This window comes from Mus caroli, unplaced genomic scaffold, assembly GCF_978045245.1.
Source record: "Mus caroli unplaced genomic scaffold, Mus_caroli_1 scaffold_3, whole genome shotgun sequence".
NCBI classification, from domain to species: Eukaryota; Metazoa; Chordata; class Mammalia; order Rodentia; family Muridae; genus Mus; species Mus caroli.
The window spans coordinates 43,693,149-43,717,136 of record NW_028227258.1 but is presented as its reverse complement, the minus strand read 5'-3'; the positions used below and the strand labels follow the sequence as shown (position 1 = coordinate 43,717,136).

At 43.1% G+C, this 23,988-nt stretch overlaps 1 protein-coding gene across 3 annotated transcripts; it reads right to left on the bottom strand.

Annotated features, from left to right (window-relative positions):
• On the bottom strand, nucleotides 1–23,954 carry Rtca (RNA 3'-terminal phosphate cyclase). 3 transcript variants are annotated; one of them, XM_085835563.1, is made up of 11 exons: nucleotides 23,781–23,954; nucleotides 18,730–18,830; nucleotides 17,491–17,649; nucleotides 14,784–14,907; nucleotides 11,612–11,670; nucleotides 10,048–10,189; nucleotides 8,086–8,210; nucleotides 6,652–6,710; nucleotides 5,102–5,196; nucleotides 4,000–4,104; nucleotides 1–376 (listed from the first exon to the last, which is right to left on the bottom strand). In XM_085835563.1, the coding sequence occupies exons 3-11, from the start codon at nucleotides 17,607–17,609 to the stop codon at nucleotides 275–277; spliced, it is 930 nt and encodes a 309-aa protein (XP_085691689.1). In that variant the 5' UTR covers nucleotides 17,610–17,649; nucleotides 18,730–18,830; nucleotides 23,781–23,954; the 3' UTR covers nucleotides 1–274. The 3 variants fall into 3 exon arrangements, with proteins under 3 accessions (XP_085691689.1, XP_085691688.1, XP_021013262.2); XM_085835562.1 differs by having other exon boundaries at nucleotides 17,491–17,634; XM_021157603.3 differs by lacking the exon at nucleotides 23,781–23,954 and adding an exon at nucleotides 18,924–19,100 and having other exon boundaries at nucleotides 17,491–17,634.
• Between the last annotated feature and the right edge of the window lie 34 nt (nucleotides 23,955–23,988).

Genomic DNA, 23,988 nt, shown 5'->3' with positions numbered 1-23,988 from the left:
TTTAGGGTATGAACAACAATTTATTTATAACGTTAGGGTATGGTGTTAATATTGAAGTTGACTATTACACATATTCATTATGTTTGATTGTTCACTGTCTGTATCTTGGGAGATATTCCACAAGCTTAACATGATGGAGCATTCTCAGCAACTGACAGTGCCAACCTCCATCTCCAAAGAGTCAAGTCCTGTGGTAGCTGTTGTCTCACTCACTGTGTTGCAGCACGTATGGGCTAAGTTAGTGCAACAAGGAGGTAGAGCGTACGTGAACACCCTAGAGGTGTGGATTTGCCATTCCAATTCCTTCACACTCGATGATGTAAGTGTCCTTAGTGGCATCTTCTTCCTCTTCTGATTTCTTCACGGTAAATTTGGCCTGAAAACAGAACATTAGTAAGTGAATACACATGAGAGGACAGAGGGCAATCCCAGGATGGAAGTTAAGGAGACAGAAAGTTAGTATCAAACCCATCTGAAAAAGGTATACACATAAAAATCAAGTGATATGTGAAGAAATGCAACACTTCTTTCGTGCTGGGACTGTGGTTCTCCTTCACTGTTGTGGAGTCTGTCAGGACAGAGAATCAGGCTCCACTCCACGCCCACTGACTGGGAACAGGGGACATGTGGGAGCAGGGGACGTGTGGGACAGGGGACATGTGCTGCCAAGTCAGATGTAGATTCTGAAGCATCGCCTGTTGCTGGCGAAAAGGCATCATTTCTCTTCCCTTTTGTTTTCCTAAAACATGTATCTGAACCATTTACCTGTCAGGTATGACATTATTTGCTCTCATTAAATTTTTCCTGCCAATTTAATTCTCTAAATACATAATTCAGGAAGCATGCTCAGAAAGGGTAGGTAGGGCGGAGGAGTGGCAGTGACTAATGCCCTTCAGCACTGAGCCTAACACTGTAGTTCTCGCTTATTAGCTAAAGTAGCTCTGAAATATGTCATCTCTTTGACGATGCTCTGGAAGTGCCATTTTAAAGGCAAAGGCTGATCCTTTTAACAAAATAATTTAAGTCAAAACAACTAAATAGGTTTAAGATTCTGACAAAGGGATTTCAAGTATGCCTTAACTTTTAGGAGTCTCTAAAATACAATTTGACACCATTACTCTGTGGTCTCCCTGACCAGCAATGTTCACAAGCTTTCAATTTCCATACATGGAACAGTGACTGTGTAAGTGGACATCTCAAAATCACTGTGCCATGACAAACCAGAACACAGAGCAAAGGAGCCAAAGTCCTGTATAGTTATTTGTCTGCAGTTTCAAATTACAAACATGAAAATATAAAACACAAGCAGGAGCCTGGGAATCATTTCATGTTCATGCTTAGCCCTACTGAGGGAGCCTAAAAGATAGTCCAGTCGAACTCTCTGATTTCTACAGATGAGCTATTTGTACCGAAGCACAGAAAATAAAGATACTATGTCATAAGTCACCCAGCAAAGTGCAACAAAGAGCCAGGTGTAGGTGGTACAGACCTGTAAGCCCAGAATGCACAGGGCTGAGGTAGAAAAATCTTGAGTTTGAAGCCAGCCTAGACTACACTTAGTAAGACCCCTTTTCAGCAACTCCCCTGCCTCTGACCTACATACACAGTTAAATAAGAAACAAGGATCATGACCCCAGTTCAGGAAACTTTCTGTTGTGTACTCTCTTCAAGTAATATGTAAGTGGCTACAAATATACAAAGTCCTGTAAAACTGTAGGCTACAATGAACAAAACTTTGTACCAATTAGCAAAGACACTAATCTATGAGAGAGAAAGCAACTATAAACACAGCATAAGTAGAAATGAAAATAACTGAAGGGGGCTGAAAGGACGGCTAAGCACTTAAGAGCATTGGCTGTTCTTACAGAGGACCCAGATCCAATCCCAGCACCTACATGGAGGCTCACAATCACTTATAATTCCAGTTCCAGGGGAGTAGACATTCTCTTCTGGCTTTTCAGAGAACCAGGCACAAATATGGTACACAGACATAAATGTAGGCAAACCATTCATACATATAAAATAAAATAGAAATAAAGGTAAAAATAATAGGGGGCTGGAGAGATGGCTTAGTGGTTAAGAGCACCGACTGCTCTTCCAGAGGACCAGAGTTCAATTCCTACAACCACATTGTAGCTCATGAGCATCTGTAATGGGATCTGACACCCTCTTCTGGTATGTCTGAAGAGACTGACAGTGTACTCACATACATAAAATAAGTAAATCTTAAAAATAATAATAGGACGGAGCTCATTGAAAGCATGGTTGCCTGACACACAAAAATCACTAGTTTGATTTCCCAGGGCAATAAACAACAACAACAACAGCAACAGCGGGAATCAAGGATTTTATAAAACAGTCAATTCACGTCTGTCTTGGATGTAATCTACCTTTGATTCTCATCAGGTTTCCTGATTTAAGCAAGGCCTTTCCATTGCTTCTCCCAACAGCAACTAAGAAGAGCAGAGGCTGTGAACGTCCAGTGCAGAGGGAGAAGCGGGCAGAGGGAGAAGCGGGCAGAGGGAGAAGCGGGCAGAGGGAGAAGCGGGCAGAGGGAGAAGCAGGCAGAGGGAGAAGCAGGCAGGGGCTCTGTGTGAGCCAAGGCTGTAGTGCTTAAGCTCTCCTCAGCCAGTGAATCACTTTTGGCGAGAGAAGGAGTGAGGCAGGGTCTTGCCATAGAGCACTGGCTGGCGTTGATCCCCTGATCCCCAGGAGCCCCCATCCTCCTGCTTCCACCTCCCAAGCAACAGAAGATAAGGTTGCACCTCCATGCCTAGCTCATTAAGAATACTGTCATTCTCTCCGAATTAGTCCGCCTGCCTCTGCCTCTCAAGTACTGGGATTAAAAGTGTCCGACACTATATGCCTTAGGGTGTGTGTGTGTGTGTGTGTGTGTGTGTGTGTGTATGTGTGTGTGTCTTTTTTACTTGCTTTCTTGTTCATTAGGAAGGTGTGAGTTGGAAGTGTGAGGAGTGGAGAAGGATCTAGAAGGAGAAGAGGTAGGGAAACCATGATTAGAATATTTTGTATGAAAAAATTACTTCAATTGAAAACATGAACTGAAAGAAGACGACTCTGTAGGGACTGTGGTGTAGTTCTTCTGCACTCTTTTTCTTGTTCTTCTTGTTCTCAAAGTCTATCTTACAGCCTAGGTTGGCCTGAAATGTGCTACACAGACAGAGCTGGCCTCTGACTCTCAAGTGACGGGTGGCAGGTAATCACTGCCATGACTCATGTGAATTACTTTTATAATCTCAAAGAAAAGGCGGCAACCCCATAAAACTTGAGTCACAATCTTACAGAATTATATTAGAGAATACAGTCGTTGTGTGTGGTAGCTCCTGCTGCATCTAAGAACTCCCTGTAGGCTGAGGCCAGAGGATCACAAGTTCTCCTGGTCTACCTAGGAAGTTCAAAGCCAGGCCAAAATATATACTGAGGCCTTGACTATTAAAACTAAACTAAAACCAGGCAAAAGAATAAAAACGAAATTCCAAAATAAAAAATCTGCTACATTTTCAGAAAAGAAGCTGTATGTATTAGCAGTAATAAACAGTGAGAAGCAATTTGAGAAGAAAAAGAACAGTGGCTTTACTAGCTAAAGGGAACAATTTTTACATTTCCTATGAAAAGATTAGCATTAATCTCACTTGAAATTTATACTATTGTTGTTGTTGTTATTTTAGACCAGAGTACTGAAGAAAAGGTATAAACGTGAGCTCACACAATAGTCAGGCAGAACCTTCACTGATGCATAGAACTTCAGGCTTCCAAACTGTCCTGGGATGCTCAAAACCCAGGCTGCTAGCACGAAGCACAGGCGTCAAAGCATCTACTCTCTGCTCACTCTAATCGCCCACAGTGTGTCAGAGGAGACAGGAAGCAGATGCTGAGGCTGCTGAGAGCTCACCACTCAGGGAGCCCAGGAGCAGCGCCAACTGTGGTCATTGCTGGGTTTCCTGTTTATTATCCCGTCAGTCTTTCTAACATAATACTCACCTTTGCTAGCTGTTCAGCAAAATGTATAGCAGTCTGTGTGTGGAGTGTGACTGGTCCTGTTTTTATTCTGGAAATTCCATTGGCTAGTGCCATGAAAATAATCAGCTATCAAAAAGAACAAAGAAGAAAAATCTCAAAAATATGCTAATATTCAGATTTACAAATTGTACAACCACTCACAGGAAAATGCTACTAGAAATCAAAATAGCTTTTAAAAGAAATTAAAAGAATAATTCCTATTTTCTTTATGTTTCTAGAAGCTTTACTCAGTAACAGAGAGTGTGTGTTAACCACAGTCTGTGGCTTGGTAAATGCTTAGCCTGACTGACTTCTTTTCTTCAGTTTTGTTTTTGGTTTTTTGTTTGGTTTGGTTTTTTGTTTGTTTGTTTGTTTGTTTGTTTGTTTTGTTTTGTTTTGTTTGAGGCAGGGTTTCTCTCTGTAGCCTTGGCTGTCCTGGAACTCACTCTGTAGACCAGGCTGGCCTTGAACTCAGAAATCCACCTGCCTCTGCCTCCCAAGTGCTGGGATTAAAGGCAGGTTGTCATAAAGATGGACTTTTAACAATTTATGTTTCAGAATAAGATAAGAGAGATGGACGCTCATACACTTACTTAGACCAAATATTTTTGCAAGCTGCTGTACATGACAAGTTTTTATACTCTTCAAAAATCCCATTTTAAAAGATAAATGGAGTCTACAGAATTCCTGGGAACATAAATTTAGGAAGAAGAAAATGACTAAACACAAGGAAAACTGTCTCCAGAAAATGGTCAAGAAATACTGAAGAGCCCTCCTCTTCCTTCTCCCTCTCTTCTTGATTCTGAGGACCAACCACAAGACTCCGCCCACATTAGGCAAGAAGAGCCAGAAGGATAGAGAGAATGTGAGGGTAGAGAATGAGACCTTGTCTCAAAAGAGTAGCAGTCCAAATATTCAACAACACCTCCCAATGGGAGTCAACTCTAGAGACCCTTTGTGTTTGAGAGAACAAGAGAGACAAATGTGTCTGGATACTTGATGGCACAATTGAAGAAATTTATATGCAACATAATTATGTTCAAATCTGTCAGGAACACGGTTTTGATCCTAACAGTGTCGTTACCTGGTCTTGTAGATACTCATCCACAGTGCCACCGTGTCTAAGATTCGCTAATAGCATTTCAGCAGCTTCAATCCCAACCTTGTCTGCATTCACACCTAAAACAGGAGCAATAATAAAGAAAATAACAGCAAATTACTCCCAAGTCACCAACTTTAACTGGACTGAATAAGGTGACATATACTTGAAACCCTAGCAAGTGCAAGGTCAGCCTGAGCTACAGAGTGAAATTCAGTCTCAGAAAAACAATCAATCAAAACCTTTAATTGATACATCCCAATTAGCACTGATGTAACATTATTTTCAGGCTTTGGGAATTAACCAATGCACTTTTCAGGAAGGATCTCAATGTTATTTAATCTTATGAAACGAGAAATGTCGATGTTTCAAAGCAAAAGTGGGGAAAAATAGGTCGTTTGCTATCCACTAAAAAAAATATTAACTATGGAGCCAGTTAGATGGTTCAGTGAGTGAAGGAACCCGAGGCTAAGCCAGATGATCCAAGTTCAATTCCCAGGAAACAAAGTGAGGAGAGCAAGCTGTCCTCTGACCTCAGCATGCCCCTGGCATCCATTTCTTAACAGCATTCATGGGCTGGGCATGTGGCTCAATGCATGAACACCTGCCTTGCACAGGTGAGGCTCTAACTTACCCAGAACTATGAAAAACAGGTACAAAAACAAAACAAAACAAAATGCAGGCTTTGAAGATTGGTACAGTCAAGAGCACTGGCTGCTCTTCCAGAGGACCCAGGTTCACTATCTAGCACCCACATGATAGCCCACAACTGTCTGCAACTCTAGTTCCAGGAAAATCAACACCTTCTGCTCTCCCCAGGTACCAGGCACAAAGTGCTACAGAGACATACATGTAGGCAAAACACTCATACATAATTTAATTTTAAGAATTAATTATAAAGCCAGTATATAACAAAATTATAACCCAAAGCTATACCTCAGTTTTCAATTTAAAACTTGTGACTTACACAAGTTAGAATTAGTCACAATTTAATCGAACTTTTAATTTAAAATTAATTGAAGACTTTTCAGTATTCTCTTAAAATGTGACATTCTCAGATCCACAGCTGAGCTCGGCAACGCTTCAGAAATGAACACAGAATGCAGCTACATGTTCATGACTGGGTCACCTAGCAGAGGGTATAGACTCGAGGTCTTCAACTTGCTCAAAATACAGAGTTGAGAAAATGAAAAATTCACTGACTCTAAAGTAGAATTAGTTGACTGTCTTTTAAATATGTCAGCCATCATTCTTGACAGTCTATACTAAAAACATAAAGATTCCTTCACTGGGGCTGGAGCCATGGCTCAGCAGTTAAGATCACTGAGTGCTCTTCCAGGGCTCCTGAGTTCAATTCCCAGAAACTACATGGTGGCTCACAACCATCTGTAATGGGATCTGATGCCCTCTTGTGGTATGTCTGAAGACAGCGACAGTGTATTCATACATAAAATAAACAAATAAATAAATAAATCTTTAAAAAAAAGATTTCTTCCCTGATGATGGCATCTAAAGACCCCTTCCTTCATGTATACCTCTTTTGCCAAGTGATGATCCAGCAAACAAGCAGCCAGTGGATGTCTCAGCAACAATGCTACAGAAGAGGGGACAAGTGCAATTACCCACACTGTAATGGTCTACATACCATGCAAATACGACACAAGAAACCTCTCACATCTACACTGCAATAATCAAATTCCTCCCACAGACAATAAAGTCACCAACAATCTCAGGGGGCAGGAGGATTCCTTTGGGCAACGTTCAGGAGACGAAACTACTCACATGAGTGGTAGAGAATGCCACCGCCCTCCCCTTCAGGTTATCCTGTCATTAGCTCTGGTTACAGTACACAGGATAAAAAGGACTTTACACAGACTTTAGTTCTGTTGTTTTCTTTTTAAGGTAGTATTACAGCAAAGAAGGCAAGAACTTACTTTAAACTTTGTAAATTTCTGAATAAAAGGTTTGAAATATAAGTATCCACAAAATACTGTATTTCTACACTTTAAAAATATCAATTAAAGAATTTGTTTTGTTTTGTTCTTGATTCTCTGTGTAGCCTTGATTGTGCTGGTACTCACTCTGTAGACTAGTCTAGCCTCACTCACAGAGATCCATCTGTCTCTGTCTCCTGGGTGCTGGAATTAAAGGTGTGCACCACCACAGTCTAGCCCAATTAAAGAATTTTTGTTAAAACTTAACTCCTAACTGGCTTAACATAATATTTTTAAAAGACAATATTACCACACTAAGTAATTATAAAGTAATTTCAAACCTAAGGCATCTTTAAAAACTAAAACCTTTCTGTTGGTGTTAGTTTCAAAGACAACCTTCTGAATAGCCTAAATCTTCAGGGGGCTGGAGAGAAGCCAATAAAATTGCTCCTGCAGAGGAACCAAGTCAAGTACCCAGCACTCACTTAGGGCAGCTCATGGCTGCTTGGAACTCTAGCTCCAAGACACCTGAGGCCCTCTCTGAACTCCATAGATGCCTGCATTCATACACATACCCAGAGCTAAACACTTGGAACCAACAGATAAAGGAAGGCCTACAACAAACACAAGGATGTAGAAAACATTCGGGAGGGGGTGGGAGCATGACCTTTGTCTTTTCTCCTTTTTGATGTTGTACTTTTACATTCTGATTTAAGGTAATATATTAATTTATTTATAATTAATTTAAGGCAGTATATTAATAGACAGCCCGGCTGCCTGAAAACTTGCTATGCAGATTGTGTCTAAGCCACCCTCAAATCTGTGATCCTCCTGCCCCAGTCTCTTGAGTTTGGGAAGTACAGCCATGTAGCACCAAGCCTCAACCAGAATGATCACAGTGATTCACTGAACTGCTGTTTGAGGTAGGAATGGCCTTACACATACACTGCAGAACCCTAAGCTGAGCGAATGCATACAACTCTTTGATGAGGACAGTGACATCAGGGTCTCAACTATTTCTATGTGTGTGCTCACATGATTCCACTCCCATTGCCAAAGGCTTGGTCCCTGGCCTCCTGCACAGGCTGGATGCTAACGTACAGATCCCGGATCTCCTTCCGGATGCACCGCACAGCCGCCGCCGCCATATCTTTTGCTACCTATTTTGGCAAACCAGAAAAGGAGACCAAATTCGTCACTGGTTATTTGGACCACCGTTTTTATTCCTTCAAAAGTATATAACGTAGTTAACTTTTCCACGTATCATTTTTACACTTCTAGAAGAGCACTAACTTCTAAGAAACATTTAAATGAAGACACTCAAATTAGGGTCTGGGAACAGGAGTGACGGCTCAGTAGTTCGGAGCACTTGTTGCTCTTTCAGAGGATCTGGGTTCAATTACCAACACCTACATGGTGGCTCACAACCATCCCTTAACCCCAGTTTCAGAGGACTTGACCCCCTCTTCTGACCTCCCAGGAACCAGGCACATATGTGGTATACTTACATTTATGCAGGCAAAGCGCATGCACATACAATAAATGTGGGGCTGTAGCAACGGCTCAGTAGTTAAAAACACTGGCTACTCTTCCAGAGAACCCACATTCGATCCAAGCAGCACATGGCAGCTCACCACCATCTGTAACTCCAGTTCCAAGGGACCCAATACCCTGTTCTGGCTTCAGAAGCCACTGCATATACATGGAGCACAGATATATGTACAGGCAAGATATATGTACACACAAAAATAATAAAATACAAAATCAAAAAACAAAACAAAGCCAATAAACAAAACAAGTAAGCAGGGGCTAGAAAGATGGCTCAGTGACTAACAGCTTTGACTACTCTTCCAGAGGAGCAGGGTTCAATTCCCAGCACCCTACCCACACGGCAGCTCACAACCACCTGTAACTCAAGTTCCAGGAGATCTGACTCCCTCACACAGACACATGTGAAGGCCAAACACCAATGCCACATAAAATAAAGATAAAAATCTTAAAAATAAATAAATTAATTTTTTAATTAATTAAAAAACAAAAGCTCTGCCAGCAGAGTGGAGTACAGTTTTTATCTCAGCATTTGGAAGACAGAGACAAGTGGAACTCTTTTGAGGCCAGTCAGATGTACACAGTGAGTTCCAAGCCAGCCAAGTAAGACCATGTCTTAAAAAAACACGAACAAAATAAATACACTTCTAGAGATGGCTCAGTGGGTAAAGGCACTGCTGCCAGGCCTGCTGACATGAGAGAGCCCCAGGGCTCACATGGCGGAGGGAGAGAAATGGCTCCTTTAGCTGACCTCTTTTACCTTTATGAACACACTATGACATGTGTCCAATCCCCACTTCCACATGTTCACCTTGGAATGCAGCCTAATCCCTATCCACACTAAATAAATAAATTTTTAAAAAAGTTCTCAGGCCTGGAGAAATGGCTCAGTGGTTAAGAGCACTGACTGTTCTTCCAAAGGTCCTGAATTCAAATCCCAACAACCACATAGTGGCTCACAATCATCTGTAATGAGATCTGATGCCCTCTTCTGGGGTGTCTGAAGATAGCTACAGGGTACTTACATTAAGTAAACAAATAAATAAATAAATAAATCTTAAAAAAAAAAAAAGTTCTTGGGGCCAGGCATGCAGCTCAGGTAGCAGTGTGTTTGACTAGTATACATAAATTCTGGGGTTTACTGGGTCTGTGAATTCAAGGCCACCATCAGCTATATCAGAGCTATGTAAGTCTCTATTTTGAGAAAAACAAACAACATTTTGCAGACAGAGGAACAGGAGCACTGAAAAGTCAAGGCCATCTGGTCTACCCAGGAAGATTGAAACACCCTGGGTTACCCATGCCACGCTGTTTTAAAACAACAAAAACCTCAAAAGAAAAAAAAATAAATCCTCAAATTGTCTGAGGCTCTTGTTTTGAAAGAAAAAAAGAGTACTCTCAAAATCATCAAGGCGTCCCTACACTTCTAAGAATACTATGACAACTTACTTTTAGTGGCAAAACACCGGCAACAAAAGCTCTCCCATAAATCTTGGTCACAGAGCCTCGATCAGTCAGATTTATTGGGTCCAATCGTTTAACTGGGGACACTCGGACAATCACTTCACCACCCCCTTTGGGGTAATAGCCCCTAGGAAAAGTAGAACAAATACATGCTCCATAACTGAGGACAGACAAAGTAAGGCTTAACAACCCATTACAGTAACAGCAATGATACAAAAAGATTATCATTTGTAGAGGTTCAGGAAACGGTCTCTATGATATCTGCAACCTCAGATGCCAACTCTGTGGTCTCAAGTTACACATGAATACTGAAATTATGGCCAGAAGTACAGCTCAGAGGTAGGCTGCATCCTTAGCGTGTGCATGTGAGGCCCTGGGTTCAATCCACAGCACCCCAAGAAATCATCCTCCCAGCGACACGAGACTATCAGGCACTCAACGGCTACCGCACAGTGACTACTGCCTAAGACAGGGCAGGACACGCTCCTCACACCATGCTCTCTGAGAGCATAAGTTCTGTCAACGCTGGCTCTGCTAGTTTCTACTTCCTGGGCCTAAAACAGCAGCTGGCACATGACACTCAGATTAATACCTGAGGAACATCTAAGCAGATGAGCAGTGATAAAATTTTAACTGTCCTATTCATTTACTGCAGATGCTGAGAACTGCTGTGCTTCCATTCCATCTTCAAGAATTTCTACCTCGTAAGGAGATGGTGTAGTTTACAATGATAAGTATGGTTGCGAAGAGGTGGTTCCAACAGAGGAATGCAACACGAGTGAATGCATTCACCAACAGTCCAAATAAGAAATCATTATTTTCTATTTTTAAATATGATTTCTAATGTTTATGTGACAGGGGATAAATAACATGAATTTAAAGGTGCAAAGTAGTTTAAGACGGTGGATAACCAAGTTAGAATATAACAGTGTGAAAGTAGGAAGTAAGATGAAACTGGACAGGAAACCTGGGGCACTGCGACCATAACGCACTAAGCCCCATGCAGAACACTTCACTCTTGTACAGAACAGGACAGCTTACAGAGACATCCCTAAAGGCTGGGCTTTCTTAGAAGTCAATTCTGACTTCACTGTGGAACAGACTCACTATGATCCCAGAGTGCCTAGTGTAGCTGTCCACACACAGTGAGTGATCCCTTATTGCCTATTCAGAGGCACGGATAACGCTAGCTATGAAGATCTCCATGTAGAAATTGCCATGAAAGTATTTCTGACAAGGAACAAATGAACACTACTGGTGGCTGGTAAGGTCCCACAACCCTACAGTTAATGTCTTTAAGCCACAAAGTACAATTATTTTCTGTAAGAAATATATCACAGAACACAATGCATTAAGAGTATTTCAGTAAACGTTCTCTAAATCTACCTTTCGCACTATTTTTGGAGCATGTAATAAATGGAAAAAGTTAAGGGTTGGAGATGAAACTCAGCAGCAGGGCTGGCCTGGCACGCACAAGCCCTGCGTCGGGTTCACAGGACTGCCTGCCGTCAGAAGGGAGAGGTGGGGTGCTGAGGACCGAGCAACTTACCTCGTTTTAATGTCACAATTAAATGTGAAACCAAACTTCTCAGCAATTGGCTTGAAAACCTGAAAAAGTCAGTTGTTCCTTTAGGCAGCAGTATGCACAGATTCACTAAGTTCAATCACTAAATGAAAACCGCTATGCAGTGAGCTAGCTAGCAGGTGCTGCAGATACACAGGAACAACAGAGACTGACACCAACCCTATCTTTCAAACAAAAGATCTGTTACATAGCTACACGTTTAACATTTACTTAAGCAGACTGTCAAATCTATGTAATAAAAAACAACAGCTCCACACACCGACCCTAGGAATGACTACAGGGCAGCCCTCCCCAACCCCATCAACACAGTGTGCACTAAAAGCCTCAGGAGGCTGCTGGTGAACACCCTTCCACTCTGCATTCTCAATTTCTCAATACTATTGAAACTTACTAGGTAGACCGTGCTTTACCATAGCTTTTTTCTCATTTCCTCATTTCATGACATACTGAGTTCCTCTCAAGCAATATTTAAATGGCAAGGCACTGGAGCAGAATTTACTGAACTATCCTCTAAGGCACTGACTCTCAACCTTCCTGATGCTGGGACCCTTTAATACAATCACCCACGTTGTGGTGACCCCAACCATAAAATTATTCAGTTGCTACTGCATATCTATAATTCTGCTACTGTTATGAATGGGAAGTATCTGATATGCAGGACATCTGATCTGTGAGCCCCTAAAGGGGCTGAGACTCATTGCTCTGAGGCATCACCCTCTAAGGCACATGTCATACAATGGCAATTACAGTTTAAACAAGGCTATGCTCGAGTATCTTTAACATTCATCCTTCACTGTATCTATATTTAGTTTATGTAAATTATTGTACTGGCTAGCTGTGTGTCAACTTGACACAAGCTAGTTATCATCAGAGAGGAAGGAGCCTCAGCTGAAGAAATGCCTCCATGAGATCCAGCTGTAAGACATTTTCCCAAGTAGTGATCAATTGGGGAGGGCCCAGCCTATTGTGGCTAGTACCATCCCTGGGCTGGTGGTCCTGGGTTTTATAAGACATCAGGCTGTCAAGCCATGAGCCAGTAAGCAGCACCCCTCCATGGCTTCTGCATCAGCTCCTGCCTCCAGGATCCTACCCTGTTTGAGTTCCTGTCCTGACTTCCTTTGGTGATGAACAGAAATGTGGAAGTATAAGCTGAATAAATCCTTTCCTCCCCAACTTGCCTTTTGGTCATGGTATTTTCCTGGAAGCAATAGAAGTCCAAACTGAGAAATCTTTTCTTTTCTTTTTCCTTCAAGACAGGGTTTCTCTGTGTATCCCTGGCTGTCCTGGAACTTGCTCGGTAGATGAGCGTGGTCTCAAACTTAGAGATCCACCTGTTTCTGCCTCCCGAGTGCTGGGATTGAAAAGGTGTGCCATGTTCACCAGGTTGAAAGGGGCTTTTATTACATGTCTCCACACACTGACCCATCAGAATGGCAGGGTTTCAGAAAGATGGTGCTTAAACCTAAAGCCTTGAAAATATACAAGAGCTATGGAGACTTTTACTCAGGTCCCCAGACTATCACCATGTGTGTCGGAGGGATAGACTAAATGTCTATGATTTTGCTTTTTTATCAAACACAGGAGTGGTGATGTAGCCTACAACAGAGCAGTTGCCTAACATGTGTAAAGCCTTGGTATTTTCTCCCCAAACATTTCAAAACTCAATTTAGGGTGGGGGTGTTAAAGCACAGAGGCTCTCTGTATCTAGTGCTGGGTAAGATGCAGAAGAAAAGGAGCTCTCGTGGGGTAAGAAAAGGACAGGGCTGAAAACATTTCAGTAGTCTCTAGTGAATTTGTTCAAAACTGACAAATGATGGAGGCAACGCAAGGGCCTTCGACTCATGCTCAGCTCAGAGCATTGGCCTTTGCTGGAGAGACACGGAGTCTCAAAATGTAACTGGGGAGGAAAAAAAGCCTGTCCCTGAGCTGGCCCTGGAGATTGGTGGGCAGTGTGCTTGCCTTGCCTTGCCTAGCCTGTGCTCACTCTGCATCCACTGGCCATGGCACTGGGCACACTTTTAACTCTAGGGCTCTGGAGTAGAAGCAGGGGCTCACAAGTCCAAGGTCATCCTCTGTACATATCAAATGTAAGGCCAGCCTGGGATACATAAGACCCTGTCTCAAAAGAGGAAAACCCACCAAATTCTAAAGCCACGTACAGCATTTGTATTCTGTATGACATTGTGAAAGGGCAGAACTCAGAGAGAACAGTGGTTGGCAGGAGCTGGGGACAAAACTAGCTACAAAGGTTTGTAATTTTCCTTCTTTCTTTTTTAATAAAACTTTTTTTTACCCTCACTTTGGTTCTGGAAATGGTTCACAGATATATATTTGTACAAAATTCTTAAAAGTACATTTAAAGGAGTAAATTTAGGTGTGAAGAACTATGCCACAATAAACCTGGAGAAGAAAAAAACCACTAATACAGATTGAATATCCTTGCCTGAAAATGCTCAGAGCCAGAGGTGCATCTGACTTGTTCAGAGTCCGTAGTATTTGCACAAACACACAGGATGCAAACATAAAATTGACTTGTGTTTCACATGTTATACACAGACCTTGCACACCACCTTACAGTGACCTGTGCCCCGGTGTTGTGACCACAGCACACCACATAGAGTCAGGTGGGACATGTCCTACTAGGAGCATCATGTTGGTAATCAAATAGTTTTGAATTTTATAGTTATCTTTAAGAATTGTGTTATCTGAGTGTGTGTGTGGGGAGGGGGGGTGTGATAGTCAAGAGGTCACTTTTCAGGACTTAGCTCTGGCCTTTCTTCAGTTCTGGGCGCTAAACTCAGGTCATCTGGCTAGTGTAGCACGTGCTCTTACCCAATGAGCTATCTCACTGGCTCACTCAGTATTTCAGACTAGAGATACTCAACCTGTACCCATTTTCTTCCTTATAGGCATGCCAACACTAAAATAAAAACAGGCAGTTTATATAACTGATAATTTACATAATTAGACTTTTAGGTCCTTAAAAAGAATCGGTCTGAACACTATCTTAATTTATAATGCAAACCCTAAAGTAAACCTAACCTGTGCCCTCTCCTACAAAAGAACTAGGAAGTGCGTGAACAGGATGTCTGTGAGGATGCTGCAGACATTTAAACAGAGACCCTGGCGCCCTTACCATCATGGTGTAATCGATCTGCGGGGCCATCTCCGCATTGGTGCCGCCTTTCAGACGGAGCTCCGACGGGGAAGCCGCAAACAGGACACAGGGCATTGAAACCTGCATCAAGAGGCACACACTCCTAAGGAAAAGGCAGAACAGCTTCACTGGACTGTCGTTTGAGTCTCAGAACAGCTGTATTTGTTACTGCACGCCAGTGTGACTTGAAGCTCAGACTACGGAAAAGTTAGAAAAGATTTCAGTGTCTGAGGGTAAAATCCTGACTCTGACAGAAGTATTTCAAATCAGAAAGACAAAGGCAAACTGTGCTGAGGTAGTGAGTCAACGGTAAATGGCTTCAGCCTCTCATTTGTAAGGTCTTGGTTGAGTACCCAACATCACCAAAAAAATTAAGTTAAATTGAAAATAAAAACATGGCCAGGCAGTGATGGCGCACGCCTTTAATCCCAGCACCTGGGAGGCAGAGGACAGAGGATCTGAGTTCGAGGCCAGCCTGGCCTACAGTGTGAGTTCAGGACAGCCAAGGCTACACAGAGAAACCCTGTCTCGAAAACCAAACCAAACCAAACCTAGGAAAAAAAGAATAAAACCTTCAAACTTTTTCTCAAAGAATTCCTGAAAGCAGCAGTTTATGAAAATGCATTTGGAACAGCCAAGTCCTACCCCCTTATTCCTGGGCTGTTACTGTCACCATGCACAGGACACTACTCAAGTATCAAATCACAGCAGTGTTCCTCCCATCAGAGAATTCACTGACTAGAAACAGAATGTTTAACAAGGAGTTTTCTCCTTATTGTCGACATGAAGAATCACAAAACTTAGGCACAGAATGTGAAGTGTTTTTAAAAATGAAGTATCTGGTCAGATTTTTAAAATGAATTGCCGTTCTTCAAAATAAAACCAATCATAATAAACCGAGTTAGTCACATAGGTTTTCCCCTGACCTTCACACACACTCCAAAGCATGAATGTTTATACATGTGTACATGTGTGTATGCACAGGAGCATGCACATGCATGTGTGTGTATGTGTGTGTGCACACAGAAACAAATACAATAAATAATATTTCTAAAAATTAGGAGGCATAGTCAGGTGGTGGTGGCACACGCCATTATCCCAGTACTCGGGAGACGAGAAGGGGACCGTCTGTGGGTTCAAGGCCAGCCTGGTCTCCAGAGTGAGTTCCAAGGTTACACAGTAAAACCCTGTTTGGGGAAGGGGGTTATTAGGAGGCAAAAGACTTAAATTCTTTTTTAATTAATTAATTTATTTATTTTATGTAAGTACACTGCAGCTATCTTCAGACACCCTGGAAGCTGGCATCAGATCTCATTACAGATGGTTGTGAGCCACCATGTGGTTGCTGGGATTTGAACTCAGGACCTTTGGAAAAGCAGTCAGTGCTCTTAGCCACTGAGCCATCTCTCCAGCCCCAAGACTTAAATTCTAATGTCAGTTCTTACCCTGACTCCAAGAGAGAAGCTAAGTCACTTAACACCAATGGGGTTTGGCTTCCTAATTTACAACATGGAAGTTTTAGAACAAATGCTTTCTCTTTCAGCTTCAAATTTTACGACTGTCTTAATTTTTAGAAAGAAAACTATGACTTTTTCTTCCCTTTTTTTGTATAAAATAACAATATGTGCTGATGAGAAGACACCTCAAATTCTTTTCCTTGCCTTATGACAGATCTCATTTTAAACCTAATCAGAGGTGCCTTTGCCAAGAAGTCTGCTTATACCATAGGTCCGATATCATGGGTTATTAAACATCTTCCTAAAAGAACCATAATTCATTTAAAGTTATTTCTGAACTGACAAAAGGTTTATCATATAATGTCTTACTCTGTCAAATGCTTCATAACAGAACATTACAGTTTTAAAAAAAGGTTACTCTAAGAAGCAATCAGGGGCTGGGGATGAACCTCAGGCAACGAACCTGGCCAGAATTCTTGAGGCAGTGGGCTAGCACTCCAGTACCAGACACAAAATAAGGATGCAATCAACCAAACAGTGCACAAAAGCAAGCAAACGCTGCTTCCTCTCCACATTCTGTCATTGTGGGACGGTACGAGGGGCTCTTAGCAGTTTGTTAAGCTACCCACTTCCCAGGAGACTGAGTGTGTTTGGCTTGGGTTTTATGACTCTTGTTTTGTTTATTTTCTGGTAGTGGGAATTGGACACGGCAACTTTACACTAATCAAGCACTTTACCACTGAACTCGGCTCCAGCTCCACTTCCCCAGGGGAAAGGGGTAACTGGGACATCTGGAATGTTTATAGAGTAAGCATTTCCCTGCACAGCAGGAGATGAAACCCAGGGCCTTGGACATGCAAGGCAATCCTCTGACATTTTCTAGAGTTACATGGGTACTCACTAAGACAATAAGGGAAAACCAGGTATAGTGACACATGCCTGCAATCTCAGCCCCTGGGGGTGGGGGCAGTGGGGACACGGACAGGAGGGATGAGTTCACCATTAATGTTCACTTACAGGGAGACCTTGTCTTACAAAAACCAAAAAAAAAAAAAAAAAAAAAAAAATCTGTAAATAATAACAGCTACAACTAAACAAGCAGGTTTATCATTTACATTTTAAAGAGGGAGAAAACTGAACCTCAAAAGGTCCAAAGAGCATCCCCTCGAAGCCAAAAAATCTACATCTGAACCCAGGTCTGAATGGAGGACTAAGTGAGACATACATACCCTGCTGTCTTGGTATCTGCTGTGTGGACTCCACCTCTGATCTTCTCGGGTGTAAAGGTTATCTCTGTTGAGCCGATTTCTGCTCCCTCCAGGTGCCCGCCACACAGATCACGAACCATTTCCAGTCCAGATAAATGCTGAGGCCTTCAGGTCATAAGACTGCATCAAAACGTGTGCCATCAGACTGCCTATACCCCACTCTATGACACAGTTACAAAAGCAATGGCCAGAAAACAAGAGTGATGTCTTCCAACAGCATAACTTTGTCTGGGGCTTTTAATGCACTTGGACTCACTGCTTAGAGGCAACTTCTTAAAGGTTTCAAGACTGGTTATTTTAGGCTACCATGGTGAACTGTTACAAGTTATACATGTGCAGAAAAAAAGGTAAACCAGAGGCTGGCGAGATGGCTCAGTGGGTAAGAGGACTAGGGTTCAGTTCTTAGCACCCACATAGCAGCTCACAACTATCTGTCACTCCTGTTCCAGGGGATCAGACACCCTTATACATGCAGGCAAAATACCAATGTACATTAAACAAAAGTAAATAAATAAAAAGTCTAGAATTACCTAAAAGCCACCAGTCTTGCTTGAATTTCATCTAATGACCACCCCGTGACACCAGTACTACCTGAATTATGTAGTCCTCATTCCTAAATTCCCACCTTGAAGTCTCAATCCACACAAAATGTGATCATTTAAACAGGCCTTTTGCGGTACAATCAACATAAGGGAGGCTATTAGGGGGTGCGGTAATACAATTTGACTGTTATTCTTATGAAAAGAGAGGGTGAGATTGGAGGGACAGGGATGTAGTTCAGTGGGGAGAGGGCGTGCACAGTGTGGAGGAGGCCTTAGGTTTTATTTCCAGAACCACATAAACTGGGCATGGTGGCACACAGCTGTAATTCCAGCATCTGAGCGGTGGAAACAGGAGAATCGAAAGTTCAAGGTTATTCACCCTAGCAGAGAAGTTCCGGATTACCCTGGCCTAGATGATATCTTGCAAGAACAATTAACAATAAACCTACCATGACAAGACACATGGACAAGCTACTCTGTTTCAGGGCGTCCTAAGGACAACTAGCGGCCTGCCCTATGGACAGAAACGGAGAGCAAAGGCCGCACTCTGAATGCCACCCGGGCCTCCTCCGCCCCACAACCCGGGCTCCGATCTCGGGGCTCCCAGGCCCCCTACCCCAACTCCCCGCCCGCCCGCCCGCCCGCCCGCCCGCGGTACCTGAGGCCCGGCGTGCTGCGGCCCGCGCGGATCTTCTGCACGCGCAAGGGTAGGCCCAGGAGGCAGCTCAGGGCGGTGGAGACCCTGAGGATCTGGCCGCCCTGCAGAGAGCACCGGGGTGGAGAAACGACAGAGGTTGAATGGAGGCCCCCGCCGCCACAGCTCGCCCCGGCCCCTAGCAGCCCCACACTCACCCCTTCCATGATCCCGCCGTCCACCTCCACCCGCTGGCCCTCCATGGCGGGTGCCTCTGAGCCCGGCCGGCAGCGACCACGTCCCTGCTGCAACGGGCAAAAGACGAGGCGCCGGCAAGCCCGCAGGCCTGACAGTGCGCTTCCGGGCCGAGCTCGCCGGAAGGAGAAAGAACCCGCGCCTCCCGGGAAACTGTTGCTGTGGAAACGAATTCCCAAGGGGAGCCGGCCGGCAGCTGTACGCATGCGCTCCACCCAGCGCTCAGAGAGGCTGCGCCGGGCGTTGTGCTACTGTGTACCCAAACTAGCAAGGAACTGGGCTGGCCACAGCAAAACCTTCAGGCTCCAGAAGCCCTTTCCCCAACAGGTACATTCTTCAGTTATCCCCCAGGCTGGTATTTTATTTTCCCAATCATGTGTAGCACTGCCTTCTTCAGCATCCTCGGGTACCTCAAAGACTGGGAAATGAGTCTGAATTGTGTGATGAAACATCACTCTCGCCTAATTTCGATACTGTACTAACACAGTATTTTGGAAGCATGTAGATTACTTAAACCAATCCGGAACGTGCTCCAAGATGCGAATGGTTACTTGAAATGTTACCGTTAGAGCCTGGCCTCTGGCAGGCCTTAACAAAGTAGGCTCAGCCTACACCTTCTCAGTAGCCAAGCCAAGAAATAAGTATTAATGGAAGGCAGAAAGAAGAGATCTGTTGCGTGTGGTCCCATTGGGAAGAGAAAAAAAAAAAACATAGTCTATCTTCAGGGTCCTGATGGAAAGCTTAGGTTTAAGTAGAGAGCAACAGTGATTCACATGCAAGCAGTCCTAATCTAGGTGTGGTCCAGGCCAACACTGACCTGCCATTGACTCAATCTCTTCTGCAAAGTGGTCTAGCAGATTTTAGAACTGTAAAATCTCTTCCTGGGGCTGGCGAGATGGCTCAGTGGTTAAGAGCACCGACTGCTCTTCCAAAGGTCCTGAGTTCAAATCCCAGCAACCACATGATGCCTCACAACCATCCGTAATGAAATCTGATGCCCTCTTCTGGAGTATCTGAGGACAGCTACAGTGTACTTACATATAATAAATAAATAAATCTTTAAAAAAAAATCTCTTCCTAGATGACAAACTTGCCCTCTGGCTGGCTCAGGAACTCCAGCTTTTCCCATGGCCTAGCATGAGACTCAGAGAAACTTCCTTGTCTCATGGTCCGCTAAACCAAAGGGAGAGGCACAAACCCATTATAGTGTACAGAAGATGGATTAGAGGCCCAAGGACCTAAAAAGGAGATACCAGTGATATAATTTTACAGGCAGGAAATAATAAGACATTGAAGCAAGGCTGCTGTGCGAATATACATGTACTTTTTAAAAATTATTATTATGTGAATGGGCATAATGTCTACACATTCATTTGTACACAGGCCACAGAGACCTGAAGAGGGTATCGAATTCCCTGTGACTGGAATTACAGAGGATTGTGAGCCACCAATCACACGATTGAGAATCTGACCTGGGTCCTATGGAAGAGCAGCCATCTTCCCTGTGGTACCTTGATTATCGTACATATTAGATTCCTATTGCACACATACCCGCACACCCCCCCATGCATACCCACACACCCCCATGTGCACACATACCCACACACCCCCCTCCCATGCACACACCCTCTGAAGAAAGCTAATCCTTTTTGTTTTTACTAATCACAGTGCTGGAGGCTGATGTCGAGGTTTGATGCATGCCAAATAAACACTGTACCAAACAGCTACAGTCTCGACCCCAGCTTATGCTTTCTAAAGCCGAACTCCTGCTGTTACTTTGGTGGTAGAAGGAAGTGGACAAAATAGAAGTATGATGTAGAAACTGGCCAAAAAGCTGTAAGTGATATTGTAACCTGCATTGAAGGAGTGAGTATAGGCAACAGAGGCACTCAGAACTGGGATTTCCCCAGGAATTCTTCTCAGGTAGAAAGAAAGAGAGAGAGAGAGAGAGAGAGAGAGAGAGAGAGAGAGAGAGAGAGAGAGAGAGAGAGAGAGAGAGAGAATGTGTCTTCACAAAAGGTTTTGTCTAAAGTTTCAAAAGCAGTATTACTTAAAACGGTCCCAAAGCAGAAATAACGCCTATGTCATTAAAAAAAAAATAACATCAAAAGCCCCACAAGAGCAGTGAAGTTAGAACTTTCTGGTTATTGTGTGTATGAGAACTGGAAATTGTCAAACCAAAGAATAGCAGGGAATCTCATTTTTGTAGAAGTTACTGCATAGTTTAGAGAGCTCCCACTCAAGTCAACAAGAAAAGTCAACAAGAAGGCTGGTGTGTAGCTCAGTTGGTAGAGTCTGCCTAGCAAGCTCAACAGGTCTGCTTGTTTGTTTGTTTGTTTGGGTTTTGGTTTGGTTTGGTTTGGTTTTTGGCCACAATTGTATGTATTCAAACTGGGTGTCCCTCAAAAGAAGAATCAATAAGAAAACAATGAAAAATGCGTGCACACAACAGAGAGGAAACAGTTAAGTGCATGAAGGAAGCGTTTGAAGAATCAATATCCAGGGTTGGTGTGGGTGGCACATTTCTTCAATCAACAAAGGCAGATAGAGCTGTAGGAGCTTGGAGTACATACCAGTTCCAGGCCAGAACTACACAGACTGGGAGGGGGTGTGAGGGGCAGCATCTCAGAACCAATAAACACGTGAAACCTGTTTAACTTTACTAATAATTAAGACACTTTAACACCATAATGCTATTGAATAGGTAAATACTTCTAAGGCTGTCAAATGAGAAACAAAGAACAGTCCCACTCTCAGCTGCTAGACAAGTTATTTTGTACAAGCGCATTGCAAAGCAATCTAACATCGCCTAAGTTAAAATTGAAGATAAACATTAGCTGTCTCAAAATTCCATTTTTAAGCTAGGCTTGGTGGTTCAGGCCTGTAATCCCAGATACCAAGCAGGCGGCGGGCGGCGGGGTGGGGGGGAATAGAAGCATAGTCATAACTTCAAGGCCACCCAGACAGCTAATTGAGATCCTGTCTCAAAACTAGTAGATAAAGAAGCAGAGAGCTGGGAATGAGGCTCAGTGGTTATAGACGGCTTGCTTAGCTTATGCAAGACTCTAGGTTCATTTTACAGTCTCTGTCTCTGTCTGTCCCCCTTCCTTCCTCCTTGGGTGCCTCCCTTTCTTCTCTGGGTCCTTCCCTCCCTCTTAGTTTTACTAACCAAAACACTGTTGGCTAGTCAAGAATTGCATCACTTGGCACTAGTAGCACGAGTAGCAATGCCCTATTCAGATCTAGTGAATAGGTTCCAAAACCCGGCTACAAACAAAGATAAGAACACAATCATATATGGAAACAGGATCTACTGAGGTAGGATGATAAACGAGTTTGTTTCCTGGAAATAAGATAGAATTAAGAGAAGCCTGAAAGGAAGAAAGTTACATAGTATCTGTCAAGAGCCTATTATCCACTTGTTAGGAACAACTCCCATCCCTCATTATACAAGCAGGAACATACACGATTACTAAGTCTATTCAATGCACCTATAAAAAGTTTAATGGAGCCTGGCAGTGGTGGTGTACGCCTTTAATCCCAGCACTTGGGAGGCAGAGGCAGGCAGATTTCTGACTTCGAGGTCAGCCTGGTTTACAGAGTGAGTTCCAGGACAGCCAGGACTACACAGAGAAACCCTGTCTCAAAAAACAAAACAAAACAAACAAACAAAATAATGGGGAAAGTTTCTAAAAATCAAGTTCTTTTGATTATTGCGATTTGGGGAGGTGCTGTTAAGACAGGGTTTCTCTAACAGCCCTGGCTATACTGGAATTCACTTTGTTGATCTGGCTGGCTTCAAATTCACAAAGATCCACTGTCTTCTGGGATCAAAGGCTTTCGTCACCTCATCTGTCTATTGCAGATTTAATGATAAAGGCAATGATTTATATTTACTGCCTACAGTCGATGAATGTGCATTACACAACAATAGTACATCTGTGTAAAGTTAAACAACTTGTGAAAAACCTGAGATTTTTGTCTCACAACCACCGAGTTTCCAGTGCTGAGTGTTTCTATTGCCCCCTGCTTCCTTCTGTTTTGTTTCATTCTCTCTAACGCCTTAGACATTGATGCAGATTTTTATTCTAAGAAGCAAGAACAGTTGAATTTACTGAACATATATACAATGTATGCATTTATATACCACCTATTAAAGAAAGTTCCCTCTCTCTCATTCTCTCCCTCTGGCTTTGTTTCATTTTGTTTAAGAATGAGTCTCACCACATAGCTCAGGGTGACTGGCCTTCCATTCACAATGCGACATCTCTGCCTGCCCTACCCACGTCACCCTCACAGTGCTGGGTTTCTGATGTTTCCTTTAGCAGTTCCACTTGAGCTCAATTTGACATTTCTTCAAGGGGCAAAGTAATTCAGGGTTATAAGTTTGTGACTCATTTCTTAATGATGCATCTGACCACATTTCTAAGACTCAAAGACAAAGTGATGACATGTTTATTTTAGACACGAGAAGCCAATTTCAGCAACCTCAAGGACACTACACAGGAAAGAGGGATTTCTAATCACGGAGAAGTGTTCCTGTATGGACTTATGAAAAAGTCGTGCATCAGAGCCTTGCTATGAAACAAGCCCTTATTGTAGTTACAGTACAACACCAGAAAAGACAATTTGCTACTGACCCCTCAGGTCTTCAATTAGTGACCCTTCTTGTGTGCCCTTAACATATTTTTTTTAATTATCTATGTATGTGTGGGTGCACAACTGTTTGTATGTACAGCACATGGATGCAGGTGCTCCGAGATGGCCAGAAGAGGCCCTCGGATCCCTTGGAACTAGTGTTGTAGGATGTTATGACCTACCTGATTTGAGTGCTGAAGACTGAACCCAAGTTTCTGCAGCTCCTAAACGTGATTTCTCTCCATTATCTGAGCTAAAAAGATGGATTGTTGACGCTCGTGTACTTAACACCCCAAATCCTGGATTTTTAAGCTGTTGTCCTCCCCAAGACTACCTTCTCCCTCCCTCAATTCTTTTACACCTCCGGGGGAGTTGGGGGTGGGGGGAGGG

Excerpts from the sequence above, each read along its gene's own strand:
- Rtca (XM_021157603.3), bottom strand. The coding sequence starts at position 18,968 with ATGGAGGGCCAGCGGGTGGAGGTGGACGGCGGGATCATGGAAGGG. Across the intron at positions 14,908-17,490 it reads GCAGATACCAAGACAGCAGG|GAGTGTGTGCCTCTTGATGC; the intron begins GTATGTATGTCT and ends CCTTTTCCTTAG. Across the intron at positions 8,211-10,047 it reads CCGGTGTTTTGCCACTAAAA|GTAGCAAAAGATATGGCGGC; the intron begins GTAAGTTGTCAT and ends TTGCCAAAATAG.